This window comes from Passer domesticus, chromosome 4 (genome assembly GCF_036417665.1).
Source record: "Passer domesticus isolate bPasDom1 chromosome 4, bPasDom1.hap1, whole genome shotgun sequence".
Lineage (NCBI taxonomy): Eukaryota > Metazoa > Chordata > Aves > Passeriformes > Passeridae > Passer > Passer domesticus.
Window position 1 is genome coordinate 17399488 of NC_087477.1, and position 26545 is coordinate 17426032.

Sequence of the window (26545 nt, forward strand, 5' to 3'; positions counted from 1 at the left end):
CTCTGAGCACAGCTCTGTCCTGCAGGGTGCTGGAGGCAGCTGGGGTCAGGGTTCACCTGTGGTTTGTGGCACTGCTCAAGGGATAATCCTGCCAGTGCCTTTCTGTGCCAGGTTAAGAGCTCCTGCCAGGCCCCCAGGGGCATCCATGCCCTTGTGCAGCGAGCGGGCTCATGCTCGCTGTTTGCTGATCCAGCTGAAAGCTGGCTCTGCAGGGAAAACCATGCGGAATGCTGGAGCAGACATGAGCCAGGAGGCAGGAAGACATGGCTCACAGAGAGGAGCCACGAGCCCTCTGCTCCGCCGGGCTCAGTTTCACTTTGGCCCAAGCAAATCCAGGCAGCCCACAGACAGGTCTCACTGTCAGGCCAGCGAGAGCAGCACCACGGCTTAGGAAATCTGTGTTTCTCACCCACAGGATTTATTTGTCGGTACCAGGGGATACAACAGCCTTCTGATCCAGGAGCCCGAGGACGGGTATCCCTCAGGACACGGCATGGTGCAGCTTCTGGAAACCTCGGGGGCACTGAGGGAACGTGGAGCTCAGCACCAGTGTTGGCAGGTGCAAGGACCTCATGGAAGAAGGTACATGTACACACACACACACACAAAGTCACTGGTTTGGTTTCCTCTAGTGTGCTGCCGAAGGCTGGAGGATGCACGCCTGGCTGATTTTAAATAAATCTATGTGTTTTATCATGTCTGGGGCGATTATACAGAAATCTGTGTATTTATCATATTTGGCTACACCCGGCAGTCAATCATGGCCACGTGGGTCCAAAAACGCATGAAAATTTCACTTTTTATCTGGTGTCGGGGGGCCAGCGTTCTTCTCCTGCTCAGGAGGGCACAAACAACGGGCGGGAGAACGAACAGCCCGTTACCGGGCGGCCGGGCCAACAAACCCCTCCGGTGCCCCGCAGTTAAGCGCTGCGAGCACCGGGGCGAGCGGCAGGTGCCCGCGGGCGCGCAGGCGCTCGCTCCGCCAGCCGCGCAGCACCCCTTCTCCCGACCTAACGGGCAGCCAGCCGCGCCGGGAGAGGGATCCAGCAGCGAGACTCCAATTCCGGGGCCGTGTGCCCGCCAGCCCCGCAAGGTACCGGCCCCGGCCCCGCCCGCGGCCCCCGGCGCGCCGCGCACATCTGGCGGCTCCAGCTGTGCCCGCGCCTGCGCGCGCCGCGGAGGGGCGGGCGCGGCTCCCCGCACACACGCACGGGGCAGGCACCGCCCCTCGCCATTGGCGGAGCGGCCCCTCGGTCCCGCCCCCGCGGGGGGCGGACGGCCTCGCCATTGGCCGCGGGGGCCGGCGGCGCCTCTCGGTTGGCTGCGGCGGCGCCGTGGGCGGGGCCGCGCCTTCACCGTGAGGTGCGGGAGGGCTCCGTCCGCCGCCGCCGCTGCCGCCGGTTCCGGGTCCGCGGGGGAGAAGCCGCGGAGGGCGATGGCGTAAGTGCGGGGGGGAGCCGGGACCGGGCTGCGCTCCGCTCCCCACCGGGCTGGGCCCGGCGCGCAGGGGTCGGCCCCGCCGCTCGCCCTGGGCCTGCCGGGAACACGCAGCCGCCCCCGCGCCGGGAGGAGCCGCGGTTCGGCGCGGGGCTCTGCCGGGCCGGGACGGCGAGGAGGCCTGGTGCCTGTCCTTGCGCACCGCAGGGCGGTGTGGTGGCCCTCGGTGCCGGTCCCGCCGTGCTGCCCGTGGTCCCGGCCGCTCGGCGGGGGAGCGGTGCCAGGAGAAGCCCCTCCGGTGCCGGGGATTCGGTGTTTTCCCTTTGGCGTGGGGTGACGCCGTGCAGGGAGGCTGTGAGGCCCGGGGGCGGGAGCTCAGGCGCCCCCGGTTGTGCTTGGCCTGCGAGGGAAGTTTCCCTGTGCTGGTGCCTGGGCGGTGAAAGGCGATGTCTGCCAGTGCCTCTGGTCCTGAGAGGGTTTAACACACACACACACACACACACACACACACACACACACTGTGGTTTAACACGACGTGCCCCTGCTTTTTGGTGTGTCTGAAGCTGTAGTGGTTATCATACGTAATGATATGACAACGTGCTCGCACTTCGCATTGTCAATAAAAAACTCGATGTAGTTACCAATGTAAGGTGTGCATAACAGGTATAATGCGTAACATAACACTGATACGGCGGAGGTGTGTTTTGGAGGTGGCCGTGTAGCAAATATCCCCATCGCAATCTCTGTCTGGACTGGTTTCCCATCCTAAGACACATCTCCACAGCAGCTTTCACTCAACTTTGTGAAAACTTCCCAAGTTGGCAGTTTGCTGCAATGTGTAACTTTATCAGGTTTAATGTAGAGAAGGCCACAGTTGTTGCCATGTGAGTTCTCTGTTGTGTCACTTAATCCAGTAATTCTGCTTTTCTGGCTTGTTCTTTTCATTGCGGCCATGCAGGGCTTTTTTTCCCCACCTCTGCTTTTTATGTGTAGTGGGGCCAGAAATGTTGGCAACTGAGAGGAAAAACTGGAGGGGAGGAGGGAGTATTTGTCTTGTTTGTTGAAGTATGTTAATAGGTTACTCAAACAGCCATTGATAAAAGCAGTATTGAGCATCCACTTAGGCAGTTGGCTCTGAGTGGACATTCAGGGGTGTTTGTTTAGGGTCATGGCCTCAATTTGCACATTCTGACAGTGATCATGAGTAGGTTTTGCCCATGGTGGAACATCTGGGTTCATTGTGTGAAGGTATGGACGCATTTAAGGAGATCTTATCCTTGTTTATGGTGTGCTGAGGTCACTCACCCTTTTGGGAATGCTGTTAGAGAACTTTGGCATGTGAAATGTGCATCAGCTGCTGTTTGGTGGTTGCTCTTTTGCACCATTTTATCCTGTGGGAAATAGGCAAGAGGTTAGTTAATGCTTTTGGTTAAAGCATGCAGAGTTATCCTGTGTTTACTGTGATGTGTAATAGCTTCTCCTAGTCACTTCTTATCTCCTCACATAACTTATTCCAGCACTTGTTGCTGCACCAAAACCTTTGTGGTGATTCCAGCTACAGGTAGTTCCCTTAAGGATGATGGGGTATGTAGCTACAAGACTGACTCTTAGTTTCATTTATGGCAAAGACTTCCTCTTTCCCCAAATTGTGGTGATGTGTCAAAAGAGAAATTTAGAGGAAGTATACTCCTGGAAGAATTCATAGGTGTGGAGTAGATGGCTTAGTTTCATAGGGTATTTCAAAGGTACAGCGCTGTACACAAATCAAAAAAAGGGGAGGAAAAAAAAGTTATTGCCATGTTAAGACCAACAACAAAGGCCCCAAAGGCAATATTTTTATTTTTTCCTTGAAGTTGAGGAGTGTGCATGAGGGAAATTCTTATTTATTTCTCCTGTTGTAAGCCTCTAGGTTCCGCTGCTCGTGGGTTTTGGAGGTTTTTTTTTCTGGTTTTGTCCTTCTTTTCCTCCGCAGCATCAAAGCCTGGCTTTGTAAGCAGGAAAAGAACCGGCTCCCCTGAAGAAGTCTGGAAGGCAAGGTTAAGAAGTATATTTTTACCTTTAAGCAGTTAAATGAAAAATCATCCCAGTTCAACCTAGGGATTCCTAGGCTGGCAGTGGAATTACTGTATGTTGGTTGCCATAGCAGGAGTTTGTCTTTGATCTCTTTCCTAGGAAAACTCATGTCATGTACTATTAAAAATAGATAAATAAAAGCTACCACTTGTGCTGTGAAACTATCTCATTGGGTAGGCTGTTGTGAGACTGGTTTTTATCTTGTATCTTACTGTTCCTTTGAGTATGCTTTAATTTTGATTTAATTAATTTTGAAGTAGACCTGTTATTTACTAAGCTACTGTAGTGCAAATTTTGTTTGACTAAGGCTGTCCACACACCGGCTCAGCCAGGTGTGGCTCTGCTGGGCTCTGCTTTCAGCACAGCTGCTTCTGCTGGGGGTTGTAGCAGGATTTCATTAGTATAATTAAAGCTCTAGTTTATTTTGTTTACAGTTTACCGCTAGTGGGACTTCGAGCACGGGCAGAGAGGGAGGGAAATGGACCTGATTCTTTGCTGTTTTCTTAAAAAAGCTCAGAGCTAATTTTAATTGGGTACCAGGTATGAAGGCAATGCAATTTGCCCTGTGGCAGAACTGCTCTGTGGGTGCTGTCACTTCCCTTGTTTTTTTGTCTGGTTTTTTTTGAGAACAACTTTCCTTCTCTTCCTTCCTCTTTCCTTTGCTTGCTGACTGAAGAGTAGCTGAGTTTCCTAAGCTGTGCTGGGATGGGTTTGAAGTGTTTGACCTAGCTGGAGAGCTTTGGGACAGGCGCCAAGGTTGGCAGCTTTTTGTTTTTGTGAGATGTGTTTAATGTGCCTCTAGGTGCTGACAGTGTAAGAATATCCTGAGAGGAAAGTTGTGTCTGTGTTGGTGAGCCTCCTTTATTATGTCATTTACTTATCTAAACCTCTGATTTCATAGCAGAAGTGCTGGAGACCCTTTGAAAGGCAGTGATGGAGTGGGTAATGCAAAAAAATACCTTTCCTTTCCTTTAAAGAGCTGCCTTAGGTATGGCTTCTTTTTTCAGATGAGGCATCCAGACATGTCATCTATTTGCATTTATTGAGACCGGGGGGATTTGCCTCCTGTCATTTAGTGTGTCACTTTGGGTGTAATTGTAACTCCACTGATTAGTAATTGCTGTAGAAGTTGGGAGTATCCTCGGAATGGCAGTTAACCTCTAATAACACCAATTAACATGTATTCGATAAGCGCTTGATTTCTGTGAAGATCTGGGGGATATGTCTGGCAAATTTAACCTCCTGGTTTATTCCCCCTGAGAATTCCAGCAGTAATTAGAGAATTGGCCATGTCCATTATTTCCCTACCCACATCATGACCATATAAAAGTATTTCTTATCAATATAAAATGCCAGTTTTTCCCTCACCTTTGGACACCCCTTTTATTTGGCTGTGTCTACAAGGGCGTGACAGGAAAATTACTTTACAAAGGACATGGTAAACAGACATTTCTTTTTCTTTCTCCTCTTCTTGACCAGCTCAAGACCCACATCTCCCTAAGGCTCCTAGGCACTGAGTAAAATATTTGTTGCCTTTGTACTCAGCTGTAGGTGCAGGACAGACCTTTTCCAGGTGGGTGCAGCTGTCCCTGCCAAGTGGCTGCACTCTGGTCACTGAGTTTCTGGTTTCTCTCCTGCCAGCTCTTGCATATATGCATGCCTCCTGTACATTTTTAATGACTTAGCTCAAGCAGAGGTTTGTTCTTGGTGTTGAGTTAATTTGCCAGGCTGAGGTTAAAATGAGTTTACCTATCTGATGTGATTGGAATGAGTTTATAAAGATTAGGAGCAGCTGCTTTTGAGTACTTGGCATTTTAGGGGTGGAATATTTGCGGTGAAAATTGGTTTGGGCTTGTAACACTGGAAGCAGGCTGAAAATGAAGTGCATCCCCCCAGGATTGTAACTTCCCTTGCATCTTTTCAGTACTGTGAAGAATGGATTATGTGTGACACAAGTAATTAAAATTCACTTTTTACAGTGTGTTAAGTATATGGTTTTGCTATAAAAACAGCTTGGCTGACCATGAGGTTCAACTTCACAGTAAAATCAAACCCTCATATCTTAAAGGCAGTCCAGTGCCTGCCTTGAGCCTGCCAAGTGCTCCAAACATGCATAACCTGAAAAGCAGGCCCCTAGTATTTCAGTTTGGGCATCATAAATGAGGGATTTGGCCTTTATCTCTCCTTGCTTCAGATACTCATTTGGAGAAAGACAACTACATGACACCCTAAAGGACTGCTGTGAAGATAAAATATGAGTATCAGTGTTCTGTCACCTCAGTGCCACAGAATATTTCTTTTCTGCTGTCTTCTTCCCAGGAGAAAGCTAATACATTTTGTATTTATTAACGTGGTATGTGGTAAATGAGAGCCACAAGTGACATAATGAATAGTAAAAATGTGCTTAGAAAATAAGGCAAGGGGGAAGGCAAATAAATCCAAACCCTTGTCATGGTTTTGGACTATATTTCAGCATGCTGACTGAGCTGTTCATCACAGAACAGCACAGACCTTGAGAAAAGATGATAAAATAAATGCAGAGATACAAATGCGAAATTCTGGGCTTCTGTTCCTCTTTGCTACATTTTCTTTTGTGTATTTGTATGGTTGGCAAGAGTCAGCCTCACACCCTCGGGTCTTGTCATTCCAGGAGAAGTTCCTTGTAGGGTTTACTTCAGAGAATACAGTATGAAAGAACTTTCCATTACTGTTCCTGGAGAGTGCAGCAGTTTGCTCCGACGGCTGAGTTGCGTTTGCACACAGGAGTAAATGTGGCAGCGTGTGGGCAGTGAGAGGCCTGCAGGACTCGTGGCTGTGGTTACAGAGTGTAGGCATGGAGGAGGAAGGCTGCAAGGCCCAGGATTTAAGCCAGTGGTTACAGTGTGTAGGGGCTGGAAGGTGCAGCACTGCGGGCAGAAAGTAGCAAATACCTGTTCTGAAAAGACTGCATCCCTTCCTCTAAGCAATACTGATGGTGCAGATCCTGCCCCTTTGTCCTCTGGGGGCATTATGAACAGTGTGTACTCCTTAAGTCTCTGTTTGTATCCCCTTTTTATTGCAGTAATTAATAATCTGAGTGGATTAAGCACCTGATTGCTCTGAGAGGTGTGTTGAGAGCTCACATCCAGTGCAGGTGTTGCTACTGCCTGGTATTGAGTGGTTATACTTTTATTGCCAGCATCCTCCCTAAAGGAACTTGATCAAGGGTAAAGACTACCCTAACTAAAGAAAAAAAAAATATCACTGGGCCAGGGTGTTAAAGGATCATCTTTCAAACTCACATGATGAGTGATGGGGGATTCCTGAATTTATTTGCATGCAGGTAACAAATGTATCCCAGAAAAAAAATTGAAAGTATGTCCAGTTTATGGTTATGGATAGTGATGACCGAAAAAAAAAAAAAAAAGATGAACACTGTCTTTATTTAAGTAGCTAAGTATCAAGATTCAATACTTTCAGTCTCCAAGTTGTCTTGCCGTGGTGGTCTTGAATGATTTTTAATCATGTTTCAGTATCATGTGGTTTTGGGTGATAATTTCTTAGGAAAAAGCCATGGTTTGCTTCCTTGATGAGATAAGTATTGGTGGTTGAGGCAATAGATAGACAGTCCTCACCTACTGACAACATTTCCGTGGTGGTCTTGGTCACAACAGGGTGACCCTGTTGTCCTTTGGTGAGAAAGGACGAGGTCAAGTCCTTCCATCCTTTTATGCTGGAAGTGTGGATGTGGCTTTCTCTCTTTACCCTGTGATTCAGGGGTTAAAGGCTCCCGGAGGCTGCCTGCAGAGGCATCATCTGCTCCATCATACAAACTGACATGTGGCTTTTTTATTAAGGTACTGTGGATGTCTTAAAGCAAATCACAGTGCCATTATGTGATTTAATTTGCTGTTCTAAAGTTCCTTCTGAAACAACGGCTCCTTTCTTATTCTGTGTGCCTGTGTGTCATGTTTATTCCTCTTATTCCTCCCCCTTGTAGGGGAGTAAGGTGGTAGCTTTTTTATCATGCCTGCTGGAAACTGCTCTTGGTTCATTGTGTTTCTTTTTTGTTTCTTTTTTTCTGTTTGCTGCTTTCATGTTATTTCCTCCCCGTTCTATTCCTTCTTGTGGAAGGGGTAATGAACAAATTGTTAACCCTTATTCTTGGGACTGTACTCTTATTGTTGTTCTAAAGACAGGCTGTTGGTTCAGGGTACAACAGGAGAAACAAGTGCATTAAAGGCAGTTTTTTTTTCAACTTCTTCCAGTTAAAATAATGAGAGTAGTTTGAGTATTAAAGGGAAAAAACAAATGCATTGCTGCATTTACTGCAAACATTTGCAAATACTGATTATTCAAAGCTGTTATGCTGAAAAATTAAGGACTCATCAATATTAGTTTATGTTCTGGAGCCCTTGATGGAGAAACCAGCACAGACTTCATAACAAAGGGGAATAAAATCTACTGATATTTTTTTGAGGGGTGAATACTGTCAGGAAGACAGGCTGCCAGGAGCTGGAAGGTGTTAGAAAATAAAAAAGAAGCAGAATTAATGCTTCTTTTTTTGTAAGGAGATTTGACAGATAACATCCAAGGGAGAAGACTTCAAATGAAACCAATGCAACAAAAATACTGCTGTGTAATTACAGATGTTGCTGAGTTGAGCAACTCCCTGGTAATCACATTTAATTAATATAAACCCATTTGCAAGGTGATTTGAAGGTGTGTGTGTAAGATCAGAAGGGCTGGTTTTCTGTTCTCTATAACAGAATAACCAGTTAGACAGTTTTAACAGAATGATACAAATCCATCCTTAAACAGAACCATGGACACAGCAGATCAGGGGGTTTGGGGAATTTTCTGTAACTCCTAGAAGTGTCTCCTTTGGCCTTTCTTTCTGCAAGGGCAGGGGTTTAGTCTCATGTTACATTTTTGCATGTTAGTAAGCTTAATACAGCCTCATTTTTACTTGTATGTTCAGTTGCCTTTTGACTTACTGCGGTGATATAACAGTTTTAGGCATTTATTTGCTTTTGTATGCTGTGCAGGGCATCCAGGGTACTAAATTTGGAGAGCATATTTTGGTATTTTGTTGCTCTGTAGTTTGTTTGGGGCAGTCTTGTGCCAGGAAACCGTTCCAGCAGAGATGAGTGAAAGTGTTTCTGGAGCTCTGGAGTAGAAGAGGAGGTAACTGAGAATCATGAAGTTGTTATTGAAGGAATAAAACAAGTACATGTGTATTTGTGTGAAATAGACTGATAAAGATGATTTAAGATGGTACATGGTCCATTTTGTCCAAACTGTACTGTGCTTGTTACTCATTTTAGTTTTGAAATGGTTTTCTTTTTCCTTCAGTTCTATAGGTGCTGGTGCAAAAACAGTGTAGCAATGGATCAAAGAAAAAATGATAGTTTTGTCCCAAGTATCACGCAGCTGGAAGATTTCCTGACAGAACATGACTCCAACGTGGTTTGGCTATTAGTAGGTAAGGTTAACTCTTCTGTTTTGGTTAAATTTCTTCTATGACACCATAACAAAGGATTAGCATGACAGCTACAATAACTTCCAATATGTGCCTACCTGCCATTTAATCTGGTGTAGTTTGGAAAGTGATCTAAGGACTATTGTGTTTAATGGCACAGCTTCCTGACTAAATTGTGTGCCACAATGAGCCTTTAAGCCAAGCTGTCATTTAATCAGTTATGAGCTGCATTTGTAAACATGCTTGATTTAGGTATGCTGATTTTTTTTTTTTAGCACTAGTGCTACTGCTTATATTGGTGTAGGCATTTTTATTCATCTATGAAGAAGTGGCTCAAGGACAGCAAAATAAATATGAAGTTGTACTCAGGTCCTTGTAACAATACTGAAAGTGTGAAATGAATTCAGACTTTTCCAAAGGTAGATAAGGCCTGCTTTCCAGCCTTGACTCTTGGACTTGGACTGAGGGGCAACACAGGATCAACAGCTTTATTTTTTCACTTTCACTTCTGACAAGTTAAAGTCTATTGGCTATTGACATACTAGAATTATTTTTCAGTAGGCCAAATTGAATAGAAAGGATATAGGTAAATTATTTGAGGGTGCTTACTGTTTATCTATTTCACTTTTAGTGTGTTGAAATGGAAAGTTTGTACTCAACATAGAGCTCTCAGTGTAGTCGAGATGAAAATAGGGGAAGTCACTGGTAGTAGCTCATGGTAAAATGTGGAACAGATGCAAATAGATCTGAAAATTTTGTCTTCAAAAGTTTTGACTTGCTTCCTGTTATGAGGTTTGGATAGAAACACATTTGAGTGATGTTTATTAACTGATCCAATTTCAACCAGCCTTTCCTCCTTTGCTTTTGTCTGCTGACCTATGGCATCCTGTTATAAGGGGATATAAAAAGATATCAGTGTTTTCCTCTCCTGAATGCTGAAACAGCTAACTATTGCTCTCAGTAAAAGGTGACAAATTCCAGAAATGAGCCTGCTCCTCAAAGAGCCTTTGCTCACTTCTGGAAACTTTTCTGAACATCACATGTAGTAAAACTTAGGAAATGCAGTTTCCAAAACTTGGTTTCAGTGAAGACGCTTTAAAAATCAAGAATATAATAATGAAGTTAATGAAGTTTATGGGATTTGGTCAAGAAAAAGGCTGCTGTTTGTGGCAGAGGTGAGTCTAGTCCTGAAGGCAATGGATCAAGACTGGAAAGTCACTGGTCTCCTAATTTTTCTCAGTATGTTTAACCTTGAGAGGGCGCCTTCTTGACTGCAACCATCTAGCAGTGCCAAGTTGAACTTTAACCTCAGATTAAACTCCATGGACCCTCAGTGTGAGTCATCCCACCTTTCTCCCTCCCCACAGAGGACCAGCAGGGAGGAGCTTACTCACCTGAAAGTGGGGGAGGTGAGCATTGTCCTTGGAATGTGCCTGTCTTCAATGGCAGCTGGAGTTTCTTTCCTGAGATGTAGCTTCCACCCTCCCTGCTCTTTCCTGTGTAATCACCCACACAGATTTGGTTTGTTTAACTTGTCAAGCAGCTTATTGCCCAAGGGTATGACCTGCTTTAATTTTGGTCACACTGGATCCATTTTCTAGTAAGGAAATGACAAAAGTCATGGGAGTAATTTTCACCTTCTCTTTCTCTTTCAACAAGGTATTGCTATGAAGCAGTGGAGTATCCCACTGAAAAAAATAAAGCAACAGTGTAGAACAGATAGGTTTTTTTTCAGTAATTATCTGAATTCTTCAAAGTTAAGGCTCCTATGTGTTTCTGCACTTCAGATTTTCCATAAAAATTTTCCATTTTTAGCATAAATAAAAAATTCTTTTACAAAGTTCAGAGTTTTGTTTTTTTTCCTCTGCTCTGCTTTGGGTGAAACAGAATGGTAATTATCAGTAAGGTGAATTAGAACTAGTCCATTCCTTGGCAGTGCCATTCCTTTTGGGTTTGTCCTTCTGGAAGCTTAGAGAACCCTTGTAATTAGAAATAGGTTACTAGCTCTTAATCAACTAATGTAAAAATTACTTTGGGGATTAGCAGACCTATTTTTTTTTTAAACTTGTTTCTCACTGGATTGCTATTTCCTTTTTTCCCTATCAAATTCCATGCTTGAACTGTTGAGGTATTTCTGCTAACCCAAGGGCTGGTACGTTTCTCTCAGGAGGCAGCATCATAGGAAATGGTTTTGTATATGATAATGTTTCCTGTGATAATATATGAAAGACTAGAAATTTAAGTTACAGTTCACAATTTGGAGAAGATTAGGGAAGGTATGTAGTATGGCTTTGGTGGCGTTGGGGTTTTTTAGGGTGTTCTGAAATACATGTCCATGTGGGACAATGCATGTTACAGTTCAGTCTATAAAATCTAGCTTCTTAGATGGTAAGTGATGTAATGAAATAATGTGGTGCCTTCTGCAGGTCCTCTGGGAGGACAGTTTTTTTTATATTGGGGAATGGAGGAGCAGTGAGGAATCTATATTTCTCTGGACTTCCCATTTCCCCTTTTCCCTTCCATCTCTTCACACTCTTCTCACACCATCTCTCTGAAAACACCCATTAAATTGTCCATCAGTTTCAAATTTTTTGGGGAGCAGGAAGAACACTGCTGTTCCTTGTAGTCCTAATAGGTAAGGTTTTTATCTGGGTCAGTGTACTTTAAAAAATGCTTTAATTCATTGTAATCTTTCAACAGCAACAATATTGTCCTGTGGATGGATTATCTACCTAACTTACTATAATTCCCGGAACATTGGACTCATTTTAACCTTGGTTCTTAACAGATTATATAAACATGGCTACATCCATATTGGTAAGTTATGATTAATGTAATGCCACTCTTTGTCTGCTGCTGTTTATCATACCTCAGTTTGCTAAAACCTGAAGTAAACTCACTTCATTAGAGTGATTTGAAAATATTCAGTGGATTCAAAGCAGAGACTCAAGCATTCCAGCACTGTTCCAGCACTGCCCTTGCTTTCTAAATAAGCTGTCAGAACAACTAATCACAGGTTAATCCATACTGGGACTATAATATGTACAATTGATACTGGCTAGAACATTTTGCATCAAAATCCATTAACTTTTTATTAAAATATTTTAAACTTTTTTCAATAAAACAGGTCAGTACAAATCACTTGGGCATTCACCCACTTACAAAAATATCTGGTGCTGAGTCACAGAGGGCTGTAGCCCACAACCTCACTGATCACACTTCTAATTTTCTTTCACTTGCTCCTCTGCCTTCCTCTGTCTGCTTCACAGAATAGCAATGACTTCAGTTCTGGTCTTTTTCTGCAACTATAACTCATAAATGTAGTGAAAAAAGCAAAAAATCCCACTCACACTTGGCTTGCCACAGACCTCCTTGCAATTCAGTTGCTTATATCCTCCAGAACCTAAGAACTGTATTAGAAACCTTGTTCAAATCCAGGTTTTTTGAAGAGCAAAATAGATTAAATACTTACTGGCAGCTACACTTGATCTATAAGCTTTTATTAAAATTTCTCTGTGAGATTGCCATTAAGTAAGGACAGCTGATATGGCTGGCCAAGTATGTGGTATTCTTTATGAACCTCATCAGTTAGTAGAACATAACATTAATTAAATCCCATGATTTGCAGCTTGGTTTCAGTTGTTTAATGTTGATTTTGGTTTGTTGTTTTTGTTTTTTTGGGTTTTTTTTTTTTAATTATGGTGTACTTTCTGTGAGTGAGGTGAAAATCCTTAGGAAAAATCTGGGCTATTGTGTTACCTGCTGATCTTTTCATACTTATTAATCCTTTTTTGATGCAAACATAATTGGTTGTAATAATTGGACCAAAATCCTTACAGCCATTTAAATTTTTTAAAAACAGTCCATCAGGAATCTTTGTTCCTCTGACTATGGTTTTGCACACCATGTCCTGAGACTCTAAATGTTCAAAACAGCTTTTCTAACTCTTTTGAGATTTGCATGGCACCTGGGTGTTCCTGAGTGACTCATGTACCTCAGGGGTTTGGTTATATTGTTGGGTGGTGCCAAACCCAGCATCCTTTAGTTGAGTACTTTGTCTTCTGTGTTCTGAATCTCTTGACTTCCCATCCAAAAAGGAACTCAAGATACCCAGTTAACCCAGTTCAGGTAATTGAATGCTGTATTCTCTCTGTTCACAAAATCAACAGCTTTAGGGTAATAAGCGCTTTTTTTTTTTTTTTTATAATTAGGTTCCTTTTCATTTTCTGTGCTGTCTGGAAAAGTCATGGTGCGTGAAATCTATTTCATCACAGAGGACATGTCCATCAGGTACATATTTCCAAGGGAGTCCCCTTCTCAATAAGCATTTTAAATACAGCTCTAAATAGCACAAATCAAAATGCAGTTTTCCAAATGAGCAGTGTATTTACAAGTGTTAGACTGTCTCTTTTGGTGCTAGTATTTAACACTTCTAGATACTTGGTACCTCATTTGCTGCTTTAGCCTTATCATTTGGAAATGAAATTGGATCTGGATAAGATTGTAGTTGTCCTTCGTATTTGTCAAATAAACCACTTTGGAGTGTGAAGGAGAACTGTGTTTTCATTTAGATCTGGAAGATTCATGTTGGCAAAGTAGCTGGCAATCACTTACTGGGATACAGAATAATTTGTTTCATGAAAGCACGCCAGCAAGTACTTTGTAGTTTTGGTTCATGCTGTTAGAATTGGAAAGCCTTGAGGAGGCAGTGGATATGGGGTTTTATATGAGTTTCAGCTAAAGCAGGAATTGTGTAATACACCATATGCAGTAATGCTTTGTGCTTTCATGTTGCTTGTAGACTGCCTCAGCTGCAGATCTCCTTACAAATTGCTTGTAGGATGTTGGATTGTCACTCTCTCAACTTCTGTTTTATTCCAATTTATTTGATTTAGAATTCAAGATGGATTTATCATTTTTCGCTGGTGGAAGATGTACAACCCAAAGCAGAAGCAGCACGGTAGGTATTCCAAAAAGGTTTCAAAGTTTCAATTTACAGGTAGCCTACAGAAACACGCTTCCTTTGCACAATCACAGGCATGCAGTTGCTTTGTTAATATGTACCTGAAGTACTCTGGATCCTCAGAAGGTATGGATTTGTTCACTGGTTGCAGAGGAGATGAGATAAATACAGGATTCATTATCGGGGACATGAACCCTTCCTGACACAAACCATTAATCTTAATAGTAGTGTTCATTAGCTGTAGTCCAAGCATAATTGTCTCTGTATTGAAGTTGGTAACTATGATGAATAGAGATGTCTTGTGTTCTGCAAGTGATTTTAGTTTGAGTTTCAGCAAGTGTGTACTTTCAGTATTTTAGCGAAAGTGTTACGGTAAGGGATGTCCTTCAGTATTTGACAAGCCTGTGTCTTGACGACATCTGTGGTTACAGAAGTGGGGAAGTGTAAAAAAATTCATTTTTCTTCCTTATCTCTGGCTGAAGATGGATGATTAACACAGATGCAAGAGATTAATTCTATCTGCAGAAAACACAGAGAGAAAGCATAAGTAGCCTAGGGCTGTGTGCTTAATCATTTATAGGATTAGAATCTTGTTGGATGAGACTCGGGTCCTGCTTCTCTTGACTTTTGGAGCCATCACGGCTCCATTGCTCATTCAAGGAGGTCTGGAAATGTCAGCTATCTACAGCTGTGTACACTAATTGAGAGGGTCATTGAACTTTGGAGGGTTTTTTTCCCCCGCCTTGTCTTTGGAAGTGGCTTCTGCTGGTGTGAAGCCTCTTAGACTTGTCAGCAAGCTCACAGAGCTGTTGCTGTGTCAGTCCCAAGTCAGCAGTGGCAGCAGTACTGCATGCAGAATCAGTCAGGTGAATGTGAGACACTGCTCTGGGCAGTGATATGAGTTTGGAAGAGCTGCTCATTTCTATTTACTGATGCACTGCTTACCCTATGAGGTGGTAGGGCACCATTCAAATTCATTACACTATAAAAAAGTAATTCAAGAAGTGGAATCCAGTCTTAGAGTTAATTAAATTTTGCCAACCACAGGTTACTGTCCAACAGGTTTTCATAGGATTGTCTTCATCTGCTAGTTAAAACATCTTTGTGGTGGCTCAGAGAATGAAAAAAAAGAATTTAATTTAATGCAGAGAAGATGGTTGCTTGTCCTCTATGGTGGCATTTTTGCTTGGCAGTATGGCAAGGCTTTAGCGTTTCTTGCTGGCATTTAAGGCCACATGATTAGTGGACAAATAATCCAGGTCATCACACAAGTTAGAGGTGTCCAGGTCTGACAAAAAAAGTAACGTGACTAAAATGCTCTTTAAGTGTTAAGTCATGCTGGGACTTGAGGTTCTGTATATATTTGGGAAATTGAAATGGTTTAGGAACAAAAGGTGGAGGATCATGTTGTGGATAGGGCACACCCCAATGACTTGGCTTAGGTGCCACAGCCCATTATCAATTTTAACATTGTGAAACAATATGGTAGTTACTTGTATGTAACCTACATAAATGCTTCTTTGAATAATTTAGTATCATAACATTCAGATTTGCTTGTCTCATTTTCTTTGCCCCTTTTTTCTTTCCTTTCCAAAACTGTTTTAGCCAACCAAATTGATGTGTGGAGGTCAAACCTTATTTTTGTTGTTAGGAAAAAGAGATACTTGTCTCTTTAAATCCCCTTTAAGTAAATTAATTAGTACATATGATTTCATTTAGTAAATCAAGTCTAATGCTTGCATCCAGGAATTGAAAAATTATATTTATTTGTGTTCTTGATGCTGCTGAGATCTCCCGGGTGAGCCATTGTGTGTCCCAATCTTTGTCCATGTCATTCTTTGCCTGACTCTTATTGATGCAAGTTAAGATTGGCAACAAATGGATTTGATGGTGGTTTTATGAAAACAGGAAGGAACTGAAGCTGGCTCATTAACTTTTCTGTCTTCTGTTCAAGAAACCTGTGATATCAATGGGTTCTGGAAACTTACTTTCTATGTGTATATACTTTTATAATTACATGGAAATTTCTGGTACTTTGGGTGTGCTGGGGAAAAGTGGGTTGTTGTTGGGACCGTGTTTCAGAGATGTGTGATTTTGAGGGACAGATGAGTTTCTTATCAAATTTGGTGCATTTAATCAAGCAGGTATCTCTAAACCTTGGATCTTGGGCAGCTGCATTTCTTCTTTTGACCCTGACCAAAATGTTTGCTCCAAGTTTTAATTTTTCATGTCTTGGGGAAATGCTGCCTTCAGTTTGTACCCCCTGAATCACACCTTTGGGACTGCTGTAATAACCATAGATTCTTCAGCTGCCTGAAGTCTGTTTGACTTAGAAAGACCAGATGAGGTTTTTAGAGCAGCTCAGGTCTCTTGAGTCAATGTGTAATGGGCACTCTTTCAACTGGGTAATTAGGGGGAAGTGGTGCAAGCTTTTCCCTCACATTAACTGCATAATTAGGTCACACTTTCTGAGGCAAAAGTATGTCAAAGTATGTCACAAGCAGCTCTCTATATGATCAGCAGATGTTAAAATAGGTTTTAAGGATCAGAGAGCCAAGCTGATAAAACAGTTGAAATTTTAAATTTGTAAGAATGTTGGCTGATGGTGCAAAATGAGTATGATCTGGTTAGTTCTGCTTATTAATATTTTCTGTTTCTCTGTAAAAGAAAGCTTCTTCTCACTTCAGGCATGCTGTACCAGGGAGCTTGGCTAGAAAACCATTTAGGTTTTGAGACTGAGTTGCTCTTAGTGATATCTGTGCTAAAAACCAGACATTTTTGCCAAGGCTTCTGTTCTATGCATCAAGAGAGATATTTGTTTGTTTGTTTTCATACATGAGACTGAAAAACTTAATTTACCATTTTGTGCAGTTTTTTTCTGGATTTATTTTTGGACTGTGACCTAGGGGTGAAATGCCTTTCAGATTTAATATTTTGTATGCAGCTGTCTTATTTGCCAAGTTTTTACTGGTTTGGTTAAAATGCTGTAATTATTTTGTGGAGTTTTTTACTGCATTTTAATATGTACTTCAGCAGCTGTTCAGTACCGTGTGGATTGGATTTTGCAAAATGTGCATTTTTGAGAAACTGTAAATATTCCCAGGGAATGTTGAAATAGAATTAGAACCTCTCTTCCTACTATTTGGTTAGATCCAAAAGCAGAAACTCGACTGTATATTATGGTGAATGACTTTGAATTTCACGTGTACAACCGCTCTGAGCTTTATGGACAGCTTCAAGAACTGTTTGGCTTGGATCCCACAATAATTCCAGCAAAGAAAGATGACGAGAGAGCACAAGTGAATGGTAGGCAGAGGACACACGCCAATCTTGAAAGGTAAATAATTATTAATGTTGCTGTTTTGCTGATGCTTTGTTCTGCAAAGTGCTGAACTAATTGGGGAATGTTTCGTTAACGTGTGCTCTGGAGGCCAAATGAGGGAAGCACAGCTGAGAGAAATTGCACTGATGAGCCTGACAGTCTGAATCTTTTCCCTTTCCTCAGATTTCCTACCACTAATAATTAAAAAACACAGCCAAACAAACCAAGCACTCTTGTTTAATGATCAGAGACAGGCTGAAAAATCTATTTGGAATACAGTGTGGAGAGGAAGCACGTGTTGAACAGGATTATGCTGGCAGAATAATAATGGTTTTGCTCAGTAGAAGTAACAGCTGCTCAAGACATTGAATAGGCAAAATGTGAGGATCTCTGTGATCTTGTGTTCAGCTACACAAACTGTCTTCTGTTAACTCCACTTTTTGGGGTACCCCAGAAAACATGGAGTGGAGCTATAAAGAGTTTTACATGGCTTATGTGCAGTGCAGTCACATGTTCAATAATCAGCCTCTCTTTGGGCAGGACCTCACCAGACTGATTTACTGTCAGGAGCAGTGAAATGAAACGTGAGAGCATGTAATGAGACTTGAGTCCTGCCACTGCTGCTGGCCAGTTGCTAAATGTCAGAGTGGGCAGCTGCAGGATGCTGTGGCAGTCCTGAGTTTGAGTAAGGGCTCTGCCTCCCAGCCCGTCTCGTTGTGTTTTTATCTCAAGCCCTTATTGACAGGCACAGGAAAGATTTCTGCCTTTGAAGAGGATATGTCTTGGGAAATGAAAAATCCCATGCCTCAAGGGGAGTATTTAGAACAGGCCAAGATCCTCTGAGGAAGATTTATTTAACTATTGCTCTGAGTTACACAAGGCATGTTTGTTTCCTACCTGTGTCCAGCGCCAAGGTGCAGCTCCATGTGCTTCCTGCTGTTCTCCCAGGCTTGGGAAGCCTGGCAAGTTGTCAGCTAGCAAGTCCTTTGCAGGAGGCACCCTCCTGGGGAAGGCGTGTTCCCCAGGATCTGTGTCCTGACGACCTCTAGAAGAAAAATTTGCTTGGTTCTTCTTCAGAAAAAAGCAAAATAATAACCCCCTTTTTTCCTTCTTTTAAATTCAGTGTTAAAGTAAAAACAGAATCTCAAGACCCCTCTTCTTCATGGAGGTCACTTATTCCAGTCATTAAAGTCAATGTGAGCACGGTGAGTGAAAAGACCCTTATAAGGAAACTATCTATCAGTATTTGCTTAAAAAATGACACTTGCCATTCCTTTTTCTTACACATTATATTGAAAGTTTTTCTTTGCCTTCATGCTTTAAAAAAGCTAAAATTACATCATCAGCACTCCCCTGATACAGTCACAAATCCTGCTGGTGCTGGTGGAAACGTAGCTATGTTCTAACTTCTGGGAAATACTCATGCCTTAGGCTTAGTAGTGATTTCCAGAATATCACCAAGTAATTAAATTGTGGGTGTTGTACAGTATAGGGTGTGTTGTTTTTCTGGCAGGTGTTTGGGGTTGTTTTCTTTTTTTTTCCCCTCCACATGTTTTAATAGGGGAATTTGGACACATTGTTTAAAAGTTCATGTTATATCCCAAAACCACACCCACCTCAAAATATCCAAATGAACGACAGCAAAGAAGAATCAGGAAAACTGTTACTGAGTTAATAGAAGAAAAAAGTCGGAGTTTAACATACAAGGTAATATTTATAGATAAGCACAGGTTATGGCCAGGACTTCATTCTTCATTCGTCCATGGCTGGTTCAACTGCATTTTTATAGGTAAATAAATACTTAAATGTAAGAGTTTGAGTGTTATGTAAATAGATATGTAAATATAAGAGATCAGTGATTACCTGTGAGTTACTGGGTTTGCTTTTTGATTTAGGGTCGCTTGGCATTTGGGAATCATTATCAGCCACAAACACTTTGCATTAACTTTGATGATGCCTTTTTGACATACACCACAAAACCACCTTCAAGCCACCTTGATCAGTTCATGCACATTGTGAAGGGAAAACTGGAAAACGTTCGAGTCATGCTGGTTCCAAGTCCAAGATACGTTGGTCTTCAAAATGATGAGTAAGTTTGGGGTATTTTTTTATCCATATTGTTTTAGAATTTATTTTAGGAACATGAAGAGAATGTTTGTTGCACTTCAATGTCTTTATTTTACTCAGTGTGTTTACACAGTTGCTGTTTTTTACCACTCTGAAGGTTTTTAATTTTGTGTCTTTGAATGAATTTCATTTATGCAAAAAAGCACTGGTTTTCTGTGTTATTAAAGGTTTGGGGTTTTTTTGTGTGTGTTCTGCTCTATTAAACATAGAATCATAGAGTAGTTTGGTTTGGAAAGGTTTCTTTGAATGCCATCTAGTTCAATCCCTCTACAATGAGTAGGGACATCTTCAACCAGATCAGATTGCTCAGAGCCCCATCCAGCCTGGCCCTGAATGTTTCCAGGGATGTGGCATCTTGTGTCCAAGGTCTGTTTTCATTCTCTCAGGTACAAGAGCTGTACCCAGGCTTTGCCACCACTGAATTTCTAGCTGAAATGCAAGGTTTAAGGTGTTGACTTTTGTAAAGTTGATTCATGGTTTAGGAAACACTAATAAAAACTGGGCAAAAGCTGTGTAATACTTGGTAGAGGGGAAAATGTGTTATCTTTTGAAGACAGATTGCTGATCCTTTTACCTCTGTGTGTTCTGCATAAGTAGGGTTAGGCAGCTTGAACAAACTGAAGGAAGTCAAACACAAGCCTGAGTGCTTGCATGAAGTAGTAAAATAAACTGTACATCATTTGTACCTTAATTAGCTTTTTATCAGCCAAATACTGCTGTTTTTTAACAGAGCTTTATGTTTTTCCAAGAATGTTCTGTGGCTGTGCACAGAATCTTACTCTTCCCACATGACGACAAAGGAAATTTTCTGCAACTAATATTGAAAACAAACAAGATTAAAACAAAATAGGATTAAGGTACTCAAACTATTAGCTTTTCCTCCTGCTTCCTCTAAGTATTTGCTTTTTATGCTCTTACCATCCCTGCAGCTCCTGATGGCTGAAGGATGGCATCTGTGCACAAAATGTGCTCTAATTTACTGGACAAATTCAAAAAATTGCCCAATTCACTGGAAATGGAGAATAGTTGGCTCTTTAGAGCCTGCCCTCTTACCCTGCTGTGGCTAAAATTTAAGCTGGGTGATTTAACTTGCAGAAATTTCTGCAGCCAGTGAATATACGAAAAACAGCCAAGTGGCTTGATGAAATTTGTAACAGACTGACAAATCAATACAAACATCAACATTTCACCTTGGAAACTGACATTTTGTGTTAAAAACATCCATCTCAACACTTCTATCACTCTTTGCAAATAAGTCCTCTGAAATTGAAGAAAAGAAAAAAATGGTGTTAGGGAAAGCAGGCCAAAGTAGACGTTTGGAGGCAGCAGGCTGAAGGTTCAGGATAGATATTAGGGAATACTTTAAAATGATAATGATCATCTCATTTTAAATTATTGCCAATATCTAGTTTGTCTTAAAGTATTTGATCTTTTGCTGCTGTTGTTACTCTCAAACTTAGTTTCAAGGTTCCTGCTCTGTTGCTTTTGAAGTTTCTGGCAGTACATGATCTCTACATCTATAGTCTTCCATGTTTTCCAAGGTTTCCTGCCTTTGAAAGTGAGCTGTGGTAAAATGGGCTATGTGCTCTAACAGGTCACACTCTTCAACAGTCACAGGAATTGTCTTTTTTTTTGTCAAGAAATGACAGTTTATGAAAGTGGCTGAGAAGCTTCAATAGTGTCTTTTGCAGTAAAACCAGAATTATTAATATGTAAATTAACGTGGGAAAGGGATTGTAATATACCAATATAATAGTATTAGGAGAAATGTTTCATCTCTTAGCTTTATCACTTAGATCTTTTTATATTGAGGGAAGTGTATTGAGGCAGAGCAGCTTTTTTTTTTTTTGCTTTTTTTTTATTAACTAATGGTCTAATTACTGAAAGTCTTGTCCCTTTGGTGTAGAGGGCTATTTTAGTAAGAAAACAATTAGCAGGTGAAAGAACAATATAGGACAAGGAGAAAGGTACTCTTGACTGAAAGAAACACTGAAAGTAAAACTTCAGTAGTTACTTGTGGTTTAGGATATCTGAGAAATACCTTTGTGGGGGAAGAACCTGGTACCTTCATGCTTGAGTTAACTAAACTTTTCAGTTATTTAATGTAATAGTTATAATAATAATAATAGCAACATTATGATCAAGGGTTTGTTTTTTTTTTTCTCAAATCATTATGCAAATCCATTATGCTTAATATGTTGCATTTAAAATTACTTGAATTCATCAAGATCTATCTTGGCATGTGGATTTTTACTCTTCATCTTTTCACTTTCCTTGCAGACCACCGAGGCTGATGGGTGAAGGTTTTGTTGTAATGCAGTCCAATGATGTTGATATCTATTACTACATGGATGAACCAGGTACATGTAATGCAGTCCAATGATGTTGATATCTATTACTACATGGATGAACCTGTTAAATATAGAAAAATCTATATGCTAGGAGAGATAATGCAATGTTTTGGAGCCAATAGAAGTATCATGAATATGCTTTTGCTCTAACTGCCCTTGAAGTATCGCCTGAATCTTGAAAAAAGACAACACATTTGGTAATGGTGTGTGCAGATGTAGGATAGGTGGCAATTTTGGATCATTTTTGGTCATATTTCTTTTCCTTCCACTGGAAGTCTGCATTGAATTGTGTCTTGATATGTACACACTGTAGTGCTCTCAAATAAAACTGCCGTGAGGACACTTTACTTGTCTTGTGCTTAAGCAAACATCTCTCATGCTGACTTGAAGCAGCTTCCTTTAATAATGTGTTTAATATTTTATGTAATACAGGTCTTGTACCAGAGGAGACAGAGGAAAGTAATGATGGAGAAGCCAGCAATGAAGACAGCAAATTACAGGACCTGCCACCATGCTGGGGTTTGGACATTGTGTGTGGGAAAGGGACAGACTTCAACTATGGGCCTTGGGCTGATAGGCAGAGGTATGACCATGATTTACAGCTTTCATCTTAATATCCAGTATTACTGAGAAAGCTTTCTCAAGTTTCCATTGTGTGATTGCTCACAATTTGTGTGTTTTAGGGTAGACCAAGTCTGAAAGAAGAGTACTGCCACAATGGTTTAAGATTAGTAAATTCACTGGTGTTTATCTCATTGACCTTCAAAAGTTAGGATTACTCTCACTATCAAATTGATAGATTATGTTCCCTTTTTGTAAGCAAAGTATTTTTACTGTTTATCAAGTAAAAGGTTTAACTTGTTAGTTGGAGATCTTAGATTTATCAAGCTCCTGTTAGCTAATATGGGAATAAACTGCATATTGATGAGGAAATTTTAAGGAAGCAGAAATCTGGCTACGAAAATACTAAGGGAGGAATAATTTATCCTTGCTTAGCATAATCAGCTGCTTGATGTTATCTCCAAAGTATTTATTATCTAGCTATTTTAATACAAAATATTAGGCTAGAGTTCTGTTGTTCTTCACTTGGCCCTGGATGTTTTGCACATGAGCATTTCTGCTGAGGACAATAGGATTGTTTGAGAGAGTGAAGGACAATTAAGCACAAGTGACATAATCAGTGCTTTCCCTCTTTTCCCCTGTTAATTACAGGCTGGTACTTGGCCTTCACTAATTCTCCTGTGAAACTGTTATGATTTCCTGTCTCTGAGGAGTATGAGGATGGCAGCCCAAAGAGTAGTCATTAGATATGATAGTGCATTTGAGAGAAAATGTTGCTTTCTAGAACTTTTTGCTAGAAATATGAGGTCAATGAATCATTAATGATACTTTTAATACTCCAAAGAAAGCTTGCCCTGTAATGGACTGCTTTTTATAATCTTAACTGGCTCAGTAGAAAGCAGTTTAGTGCAGAGTGCATGGAGTTCCTGGATACATACTAGGAACACTTTTGCATCTTGCTGTGGATAGATCATGGAAGTTTGGAAACTTTTGAGCTGCTACAACAGCCAGGTGCTGGGTGCAGGAAGGAATTCCACCTCATTGAGACCTATGTAAGCTCTGCTGTCTGTGCTTCATCACTCTGCCTTTCTTGTCAAGTATTTCATGGCACATTCAGCTATAAATCTGTAGAAATGTGGCTTCCATTCGGAGGTGTAAAGTTTGTATTTTCTTCATTTTGGGCTTACATCAATTATTTATGCACAAACTGAAGACTAAAATGACTTCCTACTATGATTTTTGATAAACCAAGGGTTAGAAATAAGAAGAAAAATATGGTTTGTTTGTCTTCTAAATTAACATGCAGACAAAAGCCATAAATTTTAACTTCTTGCCATTGACACTTTCGGAGATTTCAATAATGAGTTGGAAGATGAAGTTGGAATGATGAAAATATTTAACAAACATTCTTCCTGATCACGTCTACTGCTTGTCTAAAGACAACCAGTCAAAGTCAAGACCTCTCAGCTAAGAGGAAGATAGTTAAATGAACCAAGTAGATGCACAGATATGGGCTGACGTATGTATTTCTTCTGAAAATAAAAAATAACTGGTTTTTTTCTTTTTCTTCCAGGGATTGCTTGTGGAAGTTTTTCTTCCCACCAGATTACCAAGTTATGAAAGTCTCAGAAATTGCTCAGCCTGGGAAACCAAGACAGATCCTTGCTTTTGAGCTGCGAATGAATATCATTGCAGATGCCACCATTGATTTACTTTTTACCAAGAACAGGGTAAATAGTGAAACCTTGTCAAGAAAGGAACTTTGTCTACTGTGGTTGCACTGTGCTTTTTGGGTGTGCACTGTTTTACTTGTCTCAGGGGTTTATTACAGAACTATGGTTTTAAAACCTAGGTGATTTTTATCTTAGTTTTTTATAATTATGAGCAAACCTTTCACACAGAAATGTATTCTTAGAGGCATTACTTTAAGTTTGTTTTAAGCTTTAAAGGTAATCTTAAGCCATGCCAGCTGCTGCAGTCTTGGGGCTTCATGATCTGGGCATGTCCTGTGCAGTCTTAAATTCTGATGAAGCTCACCATGGTAGATAAAAAACCCCCATTTCTTCTGATATTTCTGAATGAGGAGATGACACTGGGGGGAACAAAACTTGTATGTGTAGGAGTGGGGATTTTTCTTGTCCTTGTTGCTACTCTTCTAAGTGGGGTACAGCGTCACTTCGTTGTACCCCTCTTTTGCTCTTTTGTGGGGGGACTGAAAGGGTTAGAATTGTAGTGTCAGACACATACATTAGTCTGTCCTCCCAGGCCTTGGATCAGAGTATTTTATGCTGTTTCTCTAACCGGACTTCAGTCAGCATTTGTTAAGCCTAAAAACAGTGTTACTTTGTTTCAATAGATATTGATAGTTCATTAGTGATTTTTCTGAAGGTAAAAACTTTGATCATCAGGTGCTTTAGTCCAGGTGTGGATAATGGCAGCCAGAGGCATAAACAAACCTAGAAATCACATTTGGACTGTTTTGCTTTCTTGCAATGCAGGAAACAAATGCTGTGCATGTAAATGTTGGTGCAGGATCCTATCTGGAAATAAATATTCCCATGACAGTGAGTGAAAATGGTGAGTTAAGGCTAAGCCTGATTTGTTTCCCTACTGATTTTCCTGAAGTTACCTTAATTCCTGTGTGTGTCAATATCATGTAGTGTTTTTCCTTTGTAATCTTGAGATGTGTATTCCTAAGGAAAGAAACAAAAATACTTGTACAGTTCACTGCAAGATATTAAGGCAAATATCCCTCAGGGTATTACTTGATAGTGGACTGCTGAAATCACTGGTAAAAATTGTTTAAATATTGGTCTAACTCTTGTGCCTGAATGATCATTTGATAACTTTTGTTTGCCAGGCTATTCACCTACAATTAAAGGGCAGCTCCTCCACGTGGATGCCACCAGCAGCATGCAGTACAGGACTCTCTTGGAAGCAGAAATGCTGGCTGTAAGTGTGCATTAATAAGCACAAAGCTTCAGTCTCCAGAGGATTTTTAAAAAAGAACATATTTATTTTTCTGTGGAGCAGTCTTTAGTTTCTTAATGTGGGAAAATGCATTTTTAATATGTTTTGCAGGACCTTTAATGTATAAGGAATTTATACATACCAAAATAATTGTGCATGTGTGTAACCTTTAGTGACTTAAAAAGCACTAACTTGGTGTATTAATTACCTATTTTCAAATGTTGCCTCATTTGCTATGTAGCCACGTGTTCCTACAGGTTTTGCCTTAATTAATAATTATGCTCACTAGCTCTGCTAAAGGATGTGTGTGCACAAGTACTTAAAAACACTCAAGTATGCTTGAACTACTTGAGACATATTTAATGCTGCATTACTCTTTTTTTGCCTAATATTTCACTTCTGCAGTATTGTAGATGTGTAGATTACCCTTCTTATTGGTTTTTAAATGATCTTATTCAATTGATGTTTTTAACATTGGAATTTGAACAATATATCAATGGTTGAAAAACACTCTATTCAGGGGGGTTTTCTTTCTTTTTTTCTTTTCATTAAAAGTGATGCTTTTAATAAAAACTTTGCATTTTAAATTGCTTTGTACATCTACAGCAGCAGATGTATCTGAAACTCATACTATACCTTTCCAAATAAATGAATACACTAACACTTGACCTTCAAACACAGAAGGAGAGACAGAGATTAAATTATTAAGGAACTGGAAGTACCTTCTGTTCATCCCAGCAGGAAAACAGTTTTAATTATTCAGCAGGGTACATATGTGAAAACTGCTGAGAGACAGGGTCAGGCATTGTCATCTTTTCAGGTAATCCTGATGCTTTAATTTCTTGCCCACAGTTCCACATCAATGCCAGCTATCCCCGGATATGGAACATGCCACAGACATGGCAGTGTGAGCTGGAGGTTTATAAAGCAACCTATCATTTCATCTTTGCTCAGAAGAGCTTCTTTACAGGTAACCTCTTTGCTAAATAAGTTACATGACAAATATTCTTTCTTGGGGATTTCTTGTCAAATTTTGCTGAGTTGTGCAAGGTCAGGTTCTCTGATTTCGTGTATTTAAGGCAACAAATTGTTTCTGAGAACAAAGTTCCTGATGCCTCTAGAATGTCCAACATGGTATTCTTACGTTTGAGTAGAAGTACAAATAATTTAATTTTGTAATGTCTAAACAAATTTAATTTGCAGTTAAGTGATCCTAAATTTATTTCTTACTAGAACTCTTATCACAGCTACTGATTTGCTTAGTTTGTCACCCATGATGT

At 40.8% G+C, this 26545-nt stretch overlaps 1 protein-coding gene across 11 annotated transcripts in view; it reads left to right on the plus strand.

Annotated features, from left to right (window-relative positions):
• The first annotated feature begins 1285 nt into the window (after positions 1–1285).
• BLTP1 (bridge-like lipid transfer protein family member 1) overlaps positions 1286–26545 on the plus strand; it is an 87024-nt gene continuing 61764 nt past the window's right edge. For 10 of the 11 annotated variants that reach the window (XM_064416415.1, XM_064416405.1, XM_064416406.1 and 7 more), the window contains exons 1-14: positions 1286–1440; positions 8845–8974; positions 11672–11788; positions 13183–13261; positions 13867–13931; positions 17085–17271; positions 18380–18461; positions 19152–19345; positions 21664–21743; positions 22167–22317; positions 23869–24025; positions 24794–24872; positions 25156–25247; positions 26118–26235. In XM_064416415.1, the coding sequence (XP_064272485.1) occupies positions 8878–8974; positions 11672–11788; positions 13183–13261; positions 13867–13931; positions 17085–17271; positions 18380–18461; positions 19152–19345; positions 21664–21743; positions 22167–22317; positions 23869–24025; positions 24794–24872; positions 25156–25247; positions 26118–26235 (1498 nt within the window). In that variant the 5' untranslated portion in view covers positions 1286–1440; positions 8845–8877. The other variant, XM_064416414.1, reaches the window with a different exon arrangement.